A 16,217-nucleotide genomic window follows, 5' to 3' on the forward strand; every position below is an offset into this window, starting at 1 on the left:
CATATTAATGAGGACAATTGCCGTGTTGTCCAGAGGTACCGCATTTACAAGAAGCTCTACAGAAAAAGTTTAAAACATTGTTTAAACATGTCATCATTGACCTCTCCACAGACCCTATGCCATGGGTTTCGCCCATAGTCGTTGTACCATTAAAAGACAATAACAGAACGTTGTGCATTTGTGTTCAATGCACCAGGCAAACAAGCCCACTGAGCGGGTGAGACACCCTGTATTCACATATCAGACATGACCATGCAATTGAACAGAGCTAAAGTATTTTCCCATCTTGACTTGAATAGAGGATACGATCAACTTGAGTTAGACGAGAACTGCAGGTACATATCTACTTTTTTGACTAGTGTTGGATTGTTCAAATACAAGAGACTGAGTTTTTGGGTGTCTTCGACTGCTGAAATATTTCAAGACGTTATTCACCTAATTATTCAACCTATCATGCATGCTTTTAATTACAGTGATGCCATACTTATTTTTAAGAAAACACCGAAAGAACAAGACAAGGCCTTTACAAAGAGTGCCAAATACTTTCTGACGCAGGTCTCACTCAATGCAGCAAAGTGTAAATTTCACAAACCCAAACTCAAGTTATTTGGGCACATATTTTCTGACGGGGTATTGACTGCAGACCAAGACAAAATGCAAGATGTGTTATCCACTTGCCCACCCTATAGATAGTACCATGCTATGAGCCTTCTTAGGCCTGGCCATGTTACATTTGCAACTTTGCTAGCATGACTGCTCCTGTGAGAGTCTTGACAAAGCAAAATGGCCCATTCCAGTGGTCTCATGAATGCGATCAAAGTTTCGAAGACATAAAACATGCTATTGAGAATGCAAATTAAATGGCCTATTTTGATTCTAAGTTACATACTGAGAGCATAGTAGAGGCGTGCCGTGGGGCTGGAGGCAGTTCTTGCTCAACACAATGGTCATCCAGATGTTGAGAGACACATTGTGGCCTATGCCAGTCGAAACCTTTCTGAAACAAAACATACTTATTCTCAGCTGGAGAAGAAAAGTCTAGCTGTAGTGTGTGCCTGGCAGCATTTTCAAGTATTTCTCTATGGAAAACGATTTCCTGTCACAACAGATCACCAGTCATTCAAGAAGGCATAATATTAAGAGGCTCAAGAATCATCATACCGGAGAGCCTAAGATAGCAAGTAATCGTACTGACCCATGAAGGAGCCTGTGATATTGTAGCCACCAAGAGAGGCGTGTGTGTTTCCCTCAGCTTGATTAACAAGTTGAGAAGGAGCTGAAAATGTATTACATTTGTAACTGTTTGTCTCCAAAGGTGACAGAGCACACAGTAACAATGTCTGGCCTTCCTGCTCATGCCTGAGAGACAGGTGCAGTCGACTTCTTTGGGCCTCTAAGTAATAGACATGATCTCATGGTAGTCATTAATGAATATTTGAGTTTTCCCCTAGTGGAAGACCTATTTTCGACAACCCATAACCAAGTCATAGAACGGCTTGATGACATCTTTGTAGCGTGGGGCATTCCCAAAGTCCTCAAATCGGACAATGGCCCACCATTCAATAGCAAAAGAGTTCAAAGGACTTCTTGGCCAATTCAGCGTAAAACATCAGAAGAGTACACCCTTCTGACCCCAAGCCAATGGTGTCATTGAGCGATTCATGAGCACCCTCTAGTAGGTGATTCAACGAGCATCGATGGAAGGAATCGATCTGAACCAAGCCCTGTGTAACCCTGGGCGGGTAACTCCGCTCCTCCAACGGAGTTTGCGCGTTTTTGCCTAATCCGCGCTCTGAGGCGAACGCAGAGTAGAAAAAAACTACGCCTCCGGGGGGAGCGGAGATAGCCGCTCCCTCCCCCCTGCCAAAGTCCTTTAAAAATGATTTTGAAAGTCACTTACCTGTTGTTTGCCGCTTCCCCTGCTTTTGCGCACCCCGTCCTGCTCCTCGCGTCTTCAATAATAGAAAAAAACTACGTTGTACGTCTGACGCGTGTGCGCATTCGCGTCAGATGTACAACATATTTTTTACCACCAGCTCCTGAAAGAAACTAGAAGAATGACCTAGCAGACCGCATCGAAGTGAGCACAAACCCCAGCAAGTAACTCTTCACCATTGTGAAGCAGTTTGCAAATCCCACAGCCGTTGAGAACAACATCACTCCCTCCCAAGAACTCGACAACCTTGCGGTCTTCTCCCACGACAAGAACTCGTCTATCTACAAAAACTTCAAACACCAACCCTCCACTGTAGACAGCATCAACCAGCTCACATTCATGAACACAAATGCTAAACACCTTCTCACCCACTGGGAACTCCTCACATAAGACACCACCTTCAACTTGAACTCTGTGCACTCTGGGGGACACACAGACCCATGGCCCCTCAACTTCAGAAGCAAGATAATAGGCGACGAGCTCCGGAAGTTCCTGTACACCTCCATCACCGTGGCCTCCTTCCCTGATGACTGAAAACAAAAAGCATTCCCTGACCCTGCTGAGTTGAAGAACTACTGGCCCATCTCTCTGCTCCCCTGCCCGCAAAAGTCCACGAGAAAGCAATCAACCAGTATCTCAGCAACACCTCACCTGCAAACTCCAGAAATTCCAGAACGGCTGCGCCACACTAGTCCTCAACCTACTGCACCACTGCCACATTACCCAACACCTGTGGGCACTACTGTAGAGATGACTAATGTAGAATGTTAATGGTTGCCTAGCAGCTTAGAATGTTATCTCTTGAGAGATGAAACTGAGCTGTGAAGCAGGCTGTGGATGAGCTGGAGGTTCCTGTACTTACTCTTCAATAAAGACTACAATTATAATATTTCTTGGACTCATCTTTACATTGGCGACGAGGGATACCTTTCTGCGCAAGGGGCAGATGCTGGGTACCTCCACCCTTGGATTTTGGAACAATTTAAATACATCATCCACCGATTTGTGAGTAATTGATTAACCTCATAGCTGCTAGTACACATCCCTCCCCAGTGCTGCGCTGTCCATTGGAACTAGTGCTGAATGGACGTTCAATGGTCGTGCGCAGCACTGGGGAGGTAGTGCTGCCGTCGGCCAACGCACCGAGGCAGCACTTAAGGGGTTAAATTCTGCACTCAACTGATTGAATTCTGAACTCAACTTCGAACTAATTTGCATTCAGATTAACTATTTTAATTTATTGGAGATTTTTAAAATAACATCTGGAAGTTCGTGTGAATTACTGCCTATATTTACAAGCCTTCTGCCATGAAAATGTTAATAATGCTTGTGAAACGCTACCTTTTGGAAGTGACAGCGCTGAGAATGGTTCTTCGTGCACTTCTCTAATGCTTTATACCTTCGTGTGCTATAATCTCCGTTTTCTGATGTAAATGGCAATTCTGAAGGATTGATACGATATCTGACAAAGCGCGACGTCAAGTTCTTTGTGTTTGCAAGTTTATTTCCTGGATTCTGACCTGAGGGAGCTAACTGAGACATTGTCGTGTTAAATGTGAACACCGATATCTTACCGGTCATTTTCAACTGCTCCTGGGATGCATCTTCATTTCTTCATGCAGCGCCGGCTTGCGCGCACTCTCGATCTTTTTCTTTGAACGTCGCATCTATTACGTCACCTCATCAATCAGTGTAATTGACGTTTGGCGGCCATCTTAGTAGGTTGGGATAGGTTCCCTTCACTTCTGTGTTTCACCCGTTGTACTTTATCTGATTTCGAATCGCGACCCTCGATAAAAGGAAAACTTTCACTTACTGCTTTTAAAGAGGAAATCTGCAGAAAACGAAGAAATTGCTTTTAAAGAGGAAATCTGCAGAGAACGAAGAAAACAAAGAAAACGAAGATTTCGATTTTTATAATCTGGTGACTCTGGACTTAACTTTGTCAAGAATTGAAGGTTTTTATTTTAATTTGTTATGTTAGTTTCTTTATTTTAAACTAACTTTTCCTTCCTTTACATGTGCAATTTGTTTAAAATGTCTGATCAAGCTTTGTCCACTCCACCTGCCTTTTTGCCAACTCCTGGAGAACCAATAATTCCTTGGAAGGAATGGAAAAAGTTGTTTTTTACCTACATTCTTGCCACTGGTGCTGATAAATATGGTCCAGTGCGTAGACAAGCTATTTTACTACACAATTTGGGGGTGGAAGGTCGTAGATTATATGAAAATCTTCCAGAAGTTTCCCTTGGTAGTGGAGATGGACAAGCTACAAATGTTTATGAAATGAGTTTACAAATGCTTGAAATAAGGTTTACCACAAAAGTAAATTTAGTTATTGAAAGATACAAGTTTTTCTGTAGGGTACAAAAAGTTGACGAAGATATAGCGTCATATGTTGGTGCATTAAGAGGGTTGTCACTGACTTGTCAATTTGGCACTTTAACAGACTCACTTATTCGTGATCAGATAGTTAGATGTACTAATAATAAGAGAGTACGTGAAAAGTTATTGATTAAAGATTCTGGACTTGAAGAAGCTATTCAAATAGCAAAGGGGTTGGAGCATAGTGACATTTGGATTAAAGAAATGGATAAATGTACAAATGCTATTGTAAATAAGGAGGGTGCATTGAAAGTTTCTAGTTCTAAAGATTCTGAAATTCATGCAAATATTGATGAAACCAAAATAACCAAACCTTTGGCTAAAATTCATGATAAACCCAGTACTAAAGTTTTTGATAAGAATAGGGAATTTCGCCAAAACAGTGGCTTTATTAATGTGCGACCGATCAAATGTTACCGTTGTGGTGCAGCCGGTCATATTGCTTCCAGTGTGAAGTGTATGGCCAGGAACGCAATATGTAGGACATGCGGTATGAGAGGCCATCTTGCTAAGGTTTGTAGAACTAAAATTCCTTCTGTTCATCAAATTGATGATTCTTGTGAAGATGTTTGTGAATTTATCCCCTCTATTGATAATGTCAAGGGTTTTCAACTTAATGTTGGTGTTGAGGTTGAAATTAACAATATTGATTTGTCAGGTATTCCTAGGGAGAGCACTGACAAGCTAGATAAACCTCATTATGTTATCAAGTTTGATACTGTGGGGGTAAACATGTTAATTGATTCTGGAAGTTTATATACCTTGATGTCAAAGGAAATGTACATTAAGTCATGGGGAGTATCTGCTAATATAAATAACTGGGATCCATCATATATCAGAGCTGTAGGCTATGGGGGAAAGAACATTGACATTTTGGGTTTAAAATGGATGGTAATTGAATGTGATAACAAGAAACTCTATGGTAGAGTGTACCTAACTGAACAAGGTTCAAATTTATTGGGATGGCGTCACCAGAGAGATTTAGGTATAGTTTTAAATCCTAATGCCACTGTTCCAGTTCAGTCTATATGCTTAGTAAATAGTGAGGGTTATGATTCCTTAATTATGGGAAAGTACTCTGATGTCTTTTGTGATGAATTGGGAAAGTTGAGAAATTTTTCTCATAAAATTATTCTCAAAAGTAATGCTACTCCCGTAGTTCACAAAGTTAAATCTGTTCCCCATCTCATGAAAGGTCCTTTACAAGTTGAACTTGATAGGTTACTGAATTTGGGGATAATTGAGCCTATTGAGGCTTCTGAGTGGCTTGCGCCCATTGTTGTCGCGCCCAAGGATGGGGGAAAGAAGATTCGTTTATGTATTGATCTTCACGATCTAAACAAAAACATTTGGGTTGATCGCCAACCTCTACCAAACATTTCAGAGATGTTGACGGCAATGGGCGGGGGGTGTGTTTTTAGCATCATTGATATGTCGTCAGCATATCACCAGATTGATCTCAATGAAGAATCTAGACATTTGACATCATTTGTAACACCGCTGGGTGCTTTTCGTTACCGTAGGATGCCATTTGGACTAGCTTCGGCCTCAGCGGTGTTCCAAAGGGTCATGGGAAAAGTTTTTCATGGTATAAATGATGTATTTTTCTTCCAAGATGATGTGTTAATTGTCGGCAAAGATTTTGATCATCATGATCAAGTGATGGAAAGTGTCTTGTGTAGAATGAGAGAACATGGGTTGACTATTCAGAAGGAGAAATGTCAGTTAAGGAAGGATGTAGTTAATTACCTTGGCCACGAAATTTCCAAGGAAGGAATCAGACCAAAGAAAAGTATTGTCTCTGCCATTAGAGATGCTCTTGTTCCTTCTACTAAAGATCAGTTGAGGAGTTTTCTCGGTTTAGCGGAGTATTGCTCCAAGTTTGTGAGAAATTTTACTAATATTGTGGAACCATTGCGGATATTAATGAAAAGTGGTGTGGAATTTGTATGGAGTGATGCTTGTGGAAAAGCATTTCAGGATGTTAAAGATGGAATATTGTCTGCACCCAGCCTTGGACACTTTGATGTTAGAGCAAAAACTTTTATCACCACTGATGCGAGCGCTACAGGTATTGGTGCAGTTTTAACGCAAGTATGTAATGGAGAGGAAAGAATTATTGGGTTTGCATCTAGAAGACTACAGGGTGCTGAGAGGTCATATTCAGTGATAGAAAAAGAGGCCTTGGGATGTTGTTGGGGGATTAAACATTTCAAATACTTTGTATGGGGTTTACCATTTAGACTTCGTACTGATCACAAACCTTTAGTTCATTTGTTTAAGGGGGGCAAAGGTTTAGAAGGGAGTGTTACTCCGAGGATATCAAGGTGGATTTTATCAGTTTTAGAGTACAATTTTGAAGTGGAATACATGAAGGGATTGAAGAATATAGTAGCGGATTGCTTGTCGGGAATACCTGTTGTTGTGAGTGATATTGAGTCTGAAGCTGATGTTGAGGAAGTGAGATATACTGAAGAACAAGCTTTTGGGTTGGAGCAATGGGATGCTGCAATGTTGGAAGATGAAGTATTGGAAAGAGTTATGTTTTCTATTTCTAATGGATGGGATGCGCAATTGTGCAATGATTTACGGTTTAAAGGTTACATTAATGTTGCAGAAGAGTTAAGTGTAAGAGAAGGGAAACTGTGGAGGAGAGACAAATTAGTACCACCGAAGAATCTTAGATCTAAAATTCTCATCATGGCACACGAAGGTCATTTGGGGAGAAATATGACTAAGCGACGTGTACGTCAGTCATTCTGGTGGCCTAGTTTAGATAATGAGGTTGAAGCAGTTGTCAAAGATTGTTATGCTTGTGCTGCTAGTGACAAGACCAAAGTTTTACGTCAACCTCCTATTTCTTCTGTGAAGTTTCCTGAGCGTCCTTGGGAAAGGTTGGCTTTAGATTTCATTGGTCCTATTTCCAAGTTGGGAACAAATTGCAAATTCTTAATGGTTTTGGTGGATTATCACTCCAAGTGGTTTGTGGTTGAGACATCTGAGAGTATTACAACTGAAAAAGTAATTAAGTTTCTTGAGAAAGTCTTCTTGAATGAGGGGATTCCAAAGGTCTTGGTGTCAGACAATGGTCCGCAATTAATTTCTAGGAAAATGGTGGAGTTCCTGTGTGGGAAAGGGATTAAACATGAGAGAGTTGCTTTATTTAGGCCACAAGCCAATGGCTTAGTTGAGAGGATTAATCGCCTGATCTTGGACAATATACAACATTCTTTGTGCAATGGTTTGTCCTGGTCTGAAGAATTGAAGAAGCTGATGTGGTCTTATAGGGTAACACCACATTCCATGACTGGAGTGTCACCTTTCATTTCTCTTAAAGGAAGGGAACCAGGTTTGAAAGAAGTACCAGGGTGGTTGAAAGACAGGGAATGTGTATGGGTGAATCGTGATGAGGTTGGAGATCAAGTGCTTAACAAACAAATCATTGCTGCCAAACATTATGATCAATTAAAAGGTGTCAAATTTCCTAACATAAAATCTGGTGATTGGGTTGTAGTGAGACGTGGAGGTTTTTTTCTCAAGGGTGATAGCAAGTTCTCTAAACCTGTTCAGGTGAAGGAAGTGAAGAAGAATGTGGTGATTCTGTGTGGTGGGACTACTTTGAGTTTGGGAAATGTATCTAAGTGTTTTTCTCCTTGTAGTTAAATTGATTTTCACTCATTTTTCTGTTCTGTATAATAGTTTCCTTCAAGTTTTTGTTGTGGGATATATAAGGGGGAAGGTGTGTAGAGATGACTAATGTAGAATGTTAATGGTTGCCTAGCAGCTTAGAATGTTATCTCTTGAGAGATGAAACTGAGCTGTGAAGCAGGCTGTGGATGAGCTGCAGGTTCCTGTACTTACTCTTCAATAAAGACTACAATTATAATATTTCTTGGACTCATCTTTACAACTACACTGGTTTCCTGTCGAGAAGAGAATCACCTTCAAGCTTCTTACCCACCCCCACAAAGTCCTCCACAACACTGGTGCCCCCTACATGAACCACGCCTTTTATTCCACACACCCCAAAAATCCCTCCGCTCAGCCAAGCTCTTCCTTGTGACGGTGCTGTGCATCAAGAAGACCAGAACAGGAGGCCGTCCTTCTCCTTCCTCTTGACCAAGGTATGAAACACCCTCCCTCTCCCCCTCCGCCAGACACCTACACTCTCTAAGTTCCTGAAGGACCTTAAGACCTGGCTCTTCAACGAATCACGATGAACATCCAGGAGCTGCACACCCCACCCCCACTCCCCCCACAGCGCCTTGAAACCCTTTTTGGTGAGTAGTTGCGCTTAATAACCACATGATTGATTGATTGAACACCTAGAAGACTACAACCTCCTGAAACCCTCCCAATCCAAATTTCGAGCTAACTAAAGCACTAAAACAGCCTTTATTTCAGCCACCAACGAGATCAGAGCCCTCCTGGACTGCGGGGAAACAGCAGTCCTCATTTCCTCTCGACCTGTCTGCCCCGTTTGACACCGTCTTCCACCACATCCTGATAAACCGACTCCACCACATCGGGATTCAAGGAAACGCCCTCAAATGGATCACCTCATATCTTATCAACAGAACCCAAAGTATCAGTCTCCCACCATTCACCTCAGAGCCCTAGAAGATCATCTACTTGTCTCTCAGCCTGACCCTCTTCAACACCGATATGACCCTACTGGTCAACACCATCAGATCGCAGAGACTCAACATCCTCTCCTACACCAAATACAGCTCATCCTCTCTCTCTGTCCAAAGATCTTTCCAACACCAAAGCAAGCTTCCACAGATGCATGATGAACGTTGCAGACTGGTGAAGGATAACTATCTCAAACTCAACTCTGACAAAACGGAAGTCCTCATCTTTGGGAGAACCTCGCAATGGAACAATTCATGGTGGTCAACAGAGTTTGGTACACCCCCCAATCCAACAGACCATGCCCGCAACCTCGGCATCATCCAGGATAACAAGCTATCCATTTAGAAACAAGTCAAAACAGTTTCTTCTGCCTGCTTCCACACCCTTCACACGTTCTGCAAGATTTTTAGGTGGCTCCCGGTAAACACCAAAAGGACTGTCACACTGGCTCTCATCACCAGCAGGCTGAACTATGGAAACATGCTCTACATAGGAATCACTACATGCCCCCTGAAGAGACTCCAGACAATTCAGAACTCAGAGGCAAGACTCCTAGTCGACCTCCCGAGAAGGACCCACATCAAACCCCATCTCAAGGAATAGCACTGGCTCCCAATTCAGAAGAGATGTCAGTTCAAGCTGCTGACCCATGCCTACAAGGCTCTGCACAACAAAAGATCAGCATACATCAACAAATGCCTAATCTTCATCCAGACACGTCCGATCAGCTTCCCTCTCCATCGCAGACACCCCGAGTATCCGTCGAGCCAACAGCGGAGGGCGCTCCTTCTCATAACTTGGCAGCCAAGGCTTGGAACAACCTCCCCCTCCACCTCACGACCACACCGTCATTCCAACAATTCAGACGCTAACTCAAGACCTGGCTGTTTGAATAATCTATCTCCACGCAGAAGCAAACAGCTCTAGCTCCTCAAGACCCTCAGGGGTAATTTGCTGCTTTCTATAAATGATTGATTGACTTCCAGGAATATAACACGGCTTCCATTGGCTAAATTAGACTTTAATGTAGCATTGCAAACTTTGGGTCCATTCTTCACCCAAAATTAATCACATTTACAGTATGCAAAACCCTGATTGAAAAAAATACTTATTTAGCTGAAACATGATGCAAAGATGCATTGGGAGAATAACAGGACTTTTGTTAAAGATATATTTTAGCAATGCTGTCTCCTCCACTAAGGCAGAGAAACGTTACCCCACTGCTATTGGAAGTGTAAAAAAGGAAAAATAAAATAATAATAACTCAAAATTATTATCATTTTATTTGTTCCTGTTGCAGCAGCTTTGCGGGCGGATCAGGGCAGGGCTGCTCTGCCGACAGAGGAGCAGGGGGAGTGATAGGCACTCTGTAAGTGTGCATAAATGTCTGGCCGTCTGTCTCGGGCTGGCCAAACAGTCATGCGCACTTTGCATGTTCTCCACCTAGGCTGCATTGGAGCCTCGGTGCAGAACATGCCTAGGCCCCCAATCGCCTGTTTGATCGCCGAACGACGGTGCTCAAACCAATCACTAAGCGTTGTGATTGGCTATGGGGAGCCTGGAAGCTTGGGTGCTTCCTGTTTCCACAGAAGCCAGGAAGAGGACAGAGAGGACGGAGGAGAAGCAGCGACTGGCCAGCCGGCCGGCAGGTAAGGGGATTTTGTTTTAACCCCTTCCCCTTAACCCCTCCCTGCCCCATTGCTGCTTCCCGGGAGCAGTCACCACTGCATTTTAGTGAAAAATAGATATTCAGTTTGTTAGAAATCCATTTACCCTCAGGATTGCCCTGAATTTGAGTCTTGAACTACCATTTTTAAATAATTTTTCCACTATATTTTTAAATCATTTACCTAAGAAATATTTTTTGCCAGTGAAGATTTGTGAATTGTTCTCATAAATAAAAGGTGAAGTTGCAGAACAAATATATTCAATGACTGCATCAGTAAGTAGACCTAAGGTTAGGGAATAGACGACTACTAAGTATATTTCAGTAATTTCCACATAACACAGGACCTCAATGGCAAAAGAAGGCCTTATTACATGTCAAATCTTGTGTTATTTACACAGTAATATCGTAATCCAGCTCTCTGTAGATTACAGATGCGGACAGTAAGATAGTTAATTTCACAAGAAGGGTGTAGAATGGAGGGGTGACCGAGATGCAATGGGCTGTAACAGGGAAAACAGATTGCCTGACAGCTGACATTGCTACTATTAATGATAACTACTATCTAAAGAATGCAATGGAATATCAGTTCTCAGCAAATCATAAATGTACAAGGATAGCAAGAGGTCCCTACTGCTTATGTGAGAAATCCATTGATCTATGAAACTCCCCTTGAACACAATCCACTTCAACAAAAAAAGACCTAACCTGTCATCAAAGTAAAGGTCTCTAGTTTTATTTCTCACCACTGCCTACTGACTAATCAAAGGGATGGAGGGATCATTCAATGTGGTAGAAACAATTTCTGACTGTGTACAAAACAAAGTCCTAGAGCTCAGGATATAGTTTAAGTGATCCATGCTCACATATAAACTCAGGCATGTGAACCCCTCCTACTACATGGATCCTTGGCTACTGCACTGGCCAAGGATCCATCAACGAGTGATCTATTAACTTCTACTTTGTACATCTTGTTGCACACACTGTTTATTCAGTACAGAGATGATCTTAAATAGAGATTCACAATCTTCTGAGAATAAGATTAAATTAAACCTGACCTGGTTAATTAAAGTGAAATCATACCTAGCAAGCGCTAAATAGAACTCAGTACCGCGTAGTAGGGCTATGGTTGTGCTCTCTTGCATTCTTTGTACACCTATGACAGGGGTTTTAAATAGTACGGCACCAAAACTGTCTGTGAGTCTGTTTACTTGGAGAAGGCATGAGAGAGCTTCTTCTTTGCTCGCGAACAGAACGGAGTCACCTACACTTAGAAAGATATCATGCCCCAATATTACTTTCCTGAATGAGAGAGGGCGGACGAGGTGAATTACTTTTTCACACAAATACTACGAGGGCAACTTTGTGGCTTTCGTAACTGCCAATATTAACATCACTAGAGACAGAAGGACCAGAGAATTTGTGCCAATAATTTTTATTCATGGTGCAACGCATGTCCTGATGATGGTCTCGATGAATGGCTATATGTGAGACCGAAACGTCGATGATACTGACGCTTTTTTGTATATATTGTCATCATTGAATAGATTTCAAATATGTATATAGTTGCCAATTAATGTATATATGGTTGATTTGTAAATACTGTCCATATAGCGAGAAAAAAGTGTCAAAATGTACTGCACATGTCAAAAAAACTGAGTAGCAGTACTATTTTACGTTGCCGTACATGAATGGATATATGGAACAATGTCTATACAAATGAAAAAGTATATATTTTGAAAAAGTGATACATAAAAATTTATTTATGATAAAATTGACTCGAGTACTGTGATTTCATGTTCACTAGTGTGACAAATTTCAAATTATAAATAGTGTAAAATTATTCCTTTAGGGACAATTGTTCATTTGTTATCCAATATTATGTATGGCACACTGGCAAGGCAGAGTACCTGACCTAGACCTAAACAAAGGATTGCGGCCCCCAGGGATAGATTTTAGTGCGCCTACAAGGGATAAATGGTTACATAATAATATGATCAAGTAAGTTCCCAGAGGGAGTGGGCAGCACATGCTGTTAGATACTAACCAGGCGAATTAGGTTTATACAGCTGGCCAACCTTTTCTCTTGATTGCAAATGTTTATTGGCAAAAATACCTTTTTGTTGGCTATTTTGCAGTCCCTTTTTGAACCTTACTGAAATTCAGCAATCTTTTCTTCTTTATTTTCAGGAATTTTACCTTAGAAGAAGGTAGAAACCACATGAAGAATTTGGAAAAGAAACATAATGGATAGAACAGCTTATTTCATCACCTGAGAAGCATCAACGAATCCCACCAGAGGATGGGTAACTTTACAGAAACATTTGGGGAAAACAGTTCTTCCAACTGTACAATTGATCACATCATCCATCAGACGTTGTTCCCAGTCGTTTACATCTTTGTGTTTACATTGGGTCTTCCAGCCAACTGCATCTCCCTGTACTATGGCTATTTGCAAATTAAGGCCAAGAACGAGCTGGGCATCTACCTCTGTAACCTTACGGTGGCAGATCTTCTTTACATCTCTTCCCTGCCGTTCTGGTTGCAGTATGTCTTCCAGCACGATAACTGGACATACAATGAGCTAATGTGCAAGATCTGTGGCATCTTGCTTTATGAGAATATATACATCAGCATTGGCTTCCTTTGTTGCATATCCATTGACCGATATCTGGCGGTGGTCTACCCTTTCCACTTCCACCAGCTGAGGACCATGAAGGCTGCAATCATTGTCAGTTGCATCATCTGGCTGAAGGAGTTGCTGACCAGCTTTTTCTTCCTGCACCATGGCGAAATCACCAAGGACCCTGAGAGCCACGTGGTGTGCTTCGAACATTACCCTATAAAATCCTGGGAGCACAACGTGAACTACTATCGTTTCTTCGCCGGCTTCCTGTTCCCCATATTTCTACTGCTGTTCTCTTACTGTTGCATCCTCAAGGTAGTCCGGAAGAGCCATGGTACTCAGAAGAAGAAAAAGCTCCGGATTAAGCAATTGGTCCTTAGTACTGGCCTTATATTCTTCGTCTGCTTCGGGCCGTACCACGTTCTCGTTGTGGTTCGCAGCTTGTTCGAGAATGACTGTAGCTTCGCTGGCAAGATCTTCAATGTGTACCACTTCTCCCTTCTTCTGACCAGCCTGAACTGTGTTGCCGACCCGGTGTTGTACTGCTTTGCGAGTGAAAGTACCTACAAAGATTTCAGGAGAGTCAAAAACATGTGCTTGGCTTTCTTGAAATGTAAGAGTGCTGAGAAACCAGAAACCTATGAACTGAGCACCCCGGAAAACTGCATAGAATGTGGGGATACTGCAGAGACGGAGACAGATGTGCTAAATAAGCAGAGTGTTTCTCGTACGGATCATCCAGCTAAGGACATGCAAGAATCTCCATCAAAGAGCTTAGATGGGCTCTAAGTTTGCCGAAGGATGGGCAGAACATGTTCAATAATATAGTGTTTTGGCTGTTTATAAAGGTCCGCATTCCAAGGGCTATGGCTGGAAGCCAGCGGTGTAAGTAGTCAGTTTGGAGCTGGGTTTTTAGATTTGAGTCAAAGACGCCAAGCACTTCTTCCACAAATTCCATAAGTGCATATACGTTACATGCAACTCATTGCAGTTGGAAACTAATTTGAAGAAACTATTAATGGATTTAAAAAAGACACATTAAGCACTTAACCCTGTTGGGCTGATTAAGAGATTGGCTGCTTGACATTGTGGCTTACCTTGCTCCTCCACCATGAGAATGAAAACCCATCATATTTCAAGTTTTCTGCTAGGGTGCTATAAATTTCTCCCAAAAAGTGCCTGTATCTGCCATGGGAGAGGATACTGTGGAGAGCAAACTCAGTCGATGCATGTGCAAGATGATGCCATTCCATTCCTGCAAACAGACGCAGGCGCTGGGGTTGCACCCACATAGAACAAGTATATTTCCAGCATCACACAGCATTTAAGTTTCCCAGGTTTATGCACGAGTAGTTCATTTAAATCAGTTTCTCCTCATTCTGGGATGCATAATCCTTGATTATTTAATGTGATGAAAGGAGCACAAGTCACATAATGCAAAAGTGAAAACCAGAACTGAATAATTTACTCACGCCTGGACCTGGGAAACTTGACTGCTTTTAGTGGTGCTGAAATGTTTACTCCCCCTAAAGTGCAGTGCTGTGTGTGGGGTGGGGGAGGTGGCTTCTCTCCTCCCCGTTTAGTGGACATTGTACTTACTGTTTCGTGAAACTGTAGCTCAGCCAGCACCACTTTAGCCAAGTTTGTTCTGCACCCTTATTTATTTTTTTAAACTTAAAAGGTGTCACGTGATTTCCACCTTTTGCCTTCATTCGTCCTGTGTTTTTTTTTAAACGTTGAATCTGCAATGGTAATTGAATCTTTGCTTGTACCTACAATCGAGTCCTTACAAGTTCGACAACTGAAAGTAATAGGTCGTTACAGGGTCGACATCGACTAAGGACAAGTCCTCCTACCAAGGATAATGTCGTCATCTGCAAGCAGCAGCTCGTTACAATGTAGTCCCCTGGGCAATGACAGGTCGTTACAAGGTCATATTCAATTCTGAAAACGAGGCGCAGTAGTGGCGAAGGAGGCTTGTTTGGACCAACAGGCGCCCCCTCAAGCCTGCAGTCCACGCAACTGTCAGGGAAGCGAAGACATAAACAAAACCTACTCAGTGAAATTTGTTTTAAATGTGGAAAAAATGAGTTTTGTTGAGATGTACCGTCGAGACTCGGCTTTGCAAGTTAAATGCCAAATTATGTATTACGTATTTTTACTGAATGTTTCAAAGTAAACGTGTAAATGAATGTTCCATTCCAACAAACTTTATTTCGGTCAGTATAGACCATAAAAAGTAGATGATAAAACCAGATAACATAAACCAATAAATTACAGATAAGGTGAAAACACAAATTGCATATTTAGCAGCATTAGAGTACATCACAGGGTGGGGGGTTTGTGGGATTCAAGACTTTCTCGTCCTCAACCAGCTACCAAGTCAAATACCCTGTGTAAAGCCACAACAATCATAAAAATATACACATACCATTTTGATGTAGTCAGATTTCAGTTCATGATTAATGTTGATTGTTAAAATATGGCAGGGGTTAAAAATAAGTTAAACGGTTAAAATATATCAATGTATGCACTATAGGAGTTTTGTAATTGCGGTGGCGAATTTAACAACACCCTACGCCTACGCCACATTGAGTTTAAAAATCGGGATACGGCAAAAACAATGGGCGGGTGAGTATCAAATTTCAAGATTCTAAATGCCTCCATACATTGCATACACTCCAAATTCCTGCAAAGTGGGACGAGCTAGCGCTGTCTGGCTATTTTATAGCCAGGACAAAAGAAAAAAAAACATGAAGCTCTGACTCATCGGCACAATTGCAAGCAGGGCACCCAAAGGGAGTGGCTTTTAGCCATTTGTTGGTGAAGGCACGGAGCGGCAAGGTCCCTATTCTGAACTGGATATATAATTTCCTTCAAATCAAGAAAGGGGGGTTGCTGCACTGTTCCTGGAGGAAGAAGAGGTGGGGGGATATTTTGGGGGGATTTTAGCTGGCGTGACTAAGGGG

At 42.0% G+C, this 16,217-nt stretch overlaps 1 protein-coding gene across 6 annotated transcripts in view; it reads left to right on the forward strand.

The window, feature by feature from the left end:
• The window catches only part of GPR68 (G protein-coupled receptor 68), a 257,032-nt gene extending 241,587 nt beyond the window's left edge, over nucleotides 1–15,445 (forward strand). For all 6 annotated transcript variants that reach the window (XM_086937649.1, XM_086937654.1, XM_086937651.1 and 3 more), the window contains one exon: nucleotides 12,813–15,445. In XM_086937649.1, the coding sequence (XP_086793775.1) occupies nucleotides 12,925–14,037 (1,113 nt within the window). In that variant the 5' untranslated portion in view covers nucleotides 12,813–12,924 and the 3' untranslated portion in view covers nucleotides 14,038–15,445. The remainder of the gene's footprint in view (nucleotides 1–12,812) is intronic.
• Nucleotides 15,446–16,217: the final 772 nt, after the last annotated feature.

The sequence above is a fragment of the Lissotriton vulgaris genome, chromosome 9 (genome assembly GCF_964263255.1).
Source record: "Lissotriton vulgaris chromosome 9, aLisVul1.2, whole genome shotgun sequence".
NCBI lineage: Eukaryota > Metazoa > Chordata > Amphibia > Caudata > Salamandridae > Lissotriton > Lissotriton vulgaris.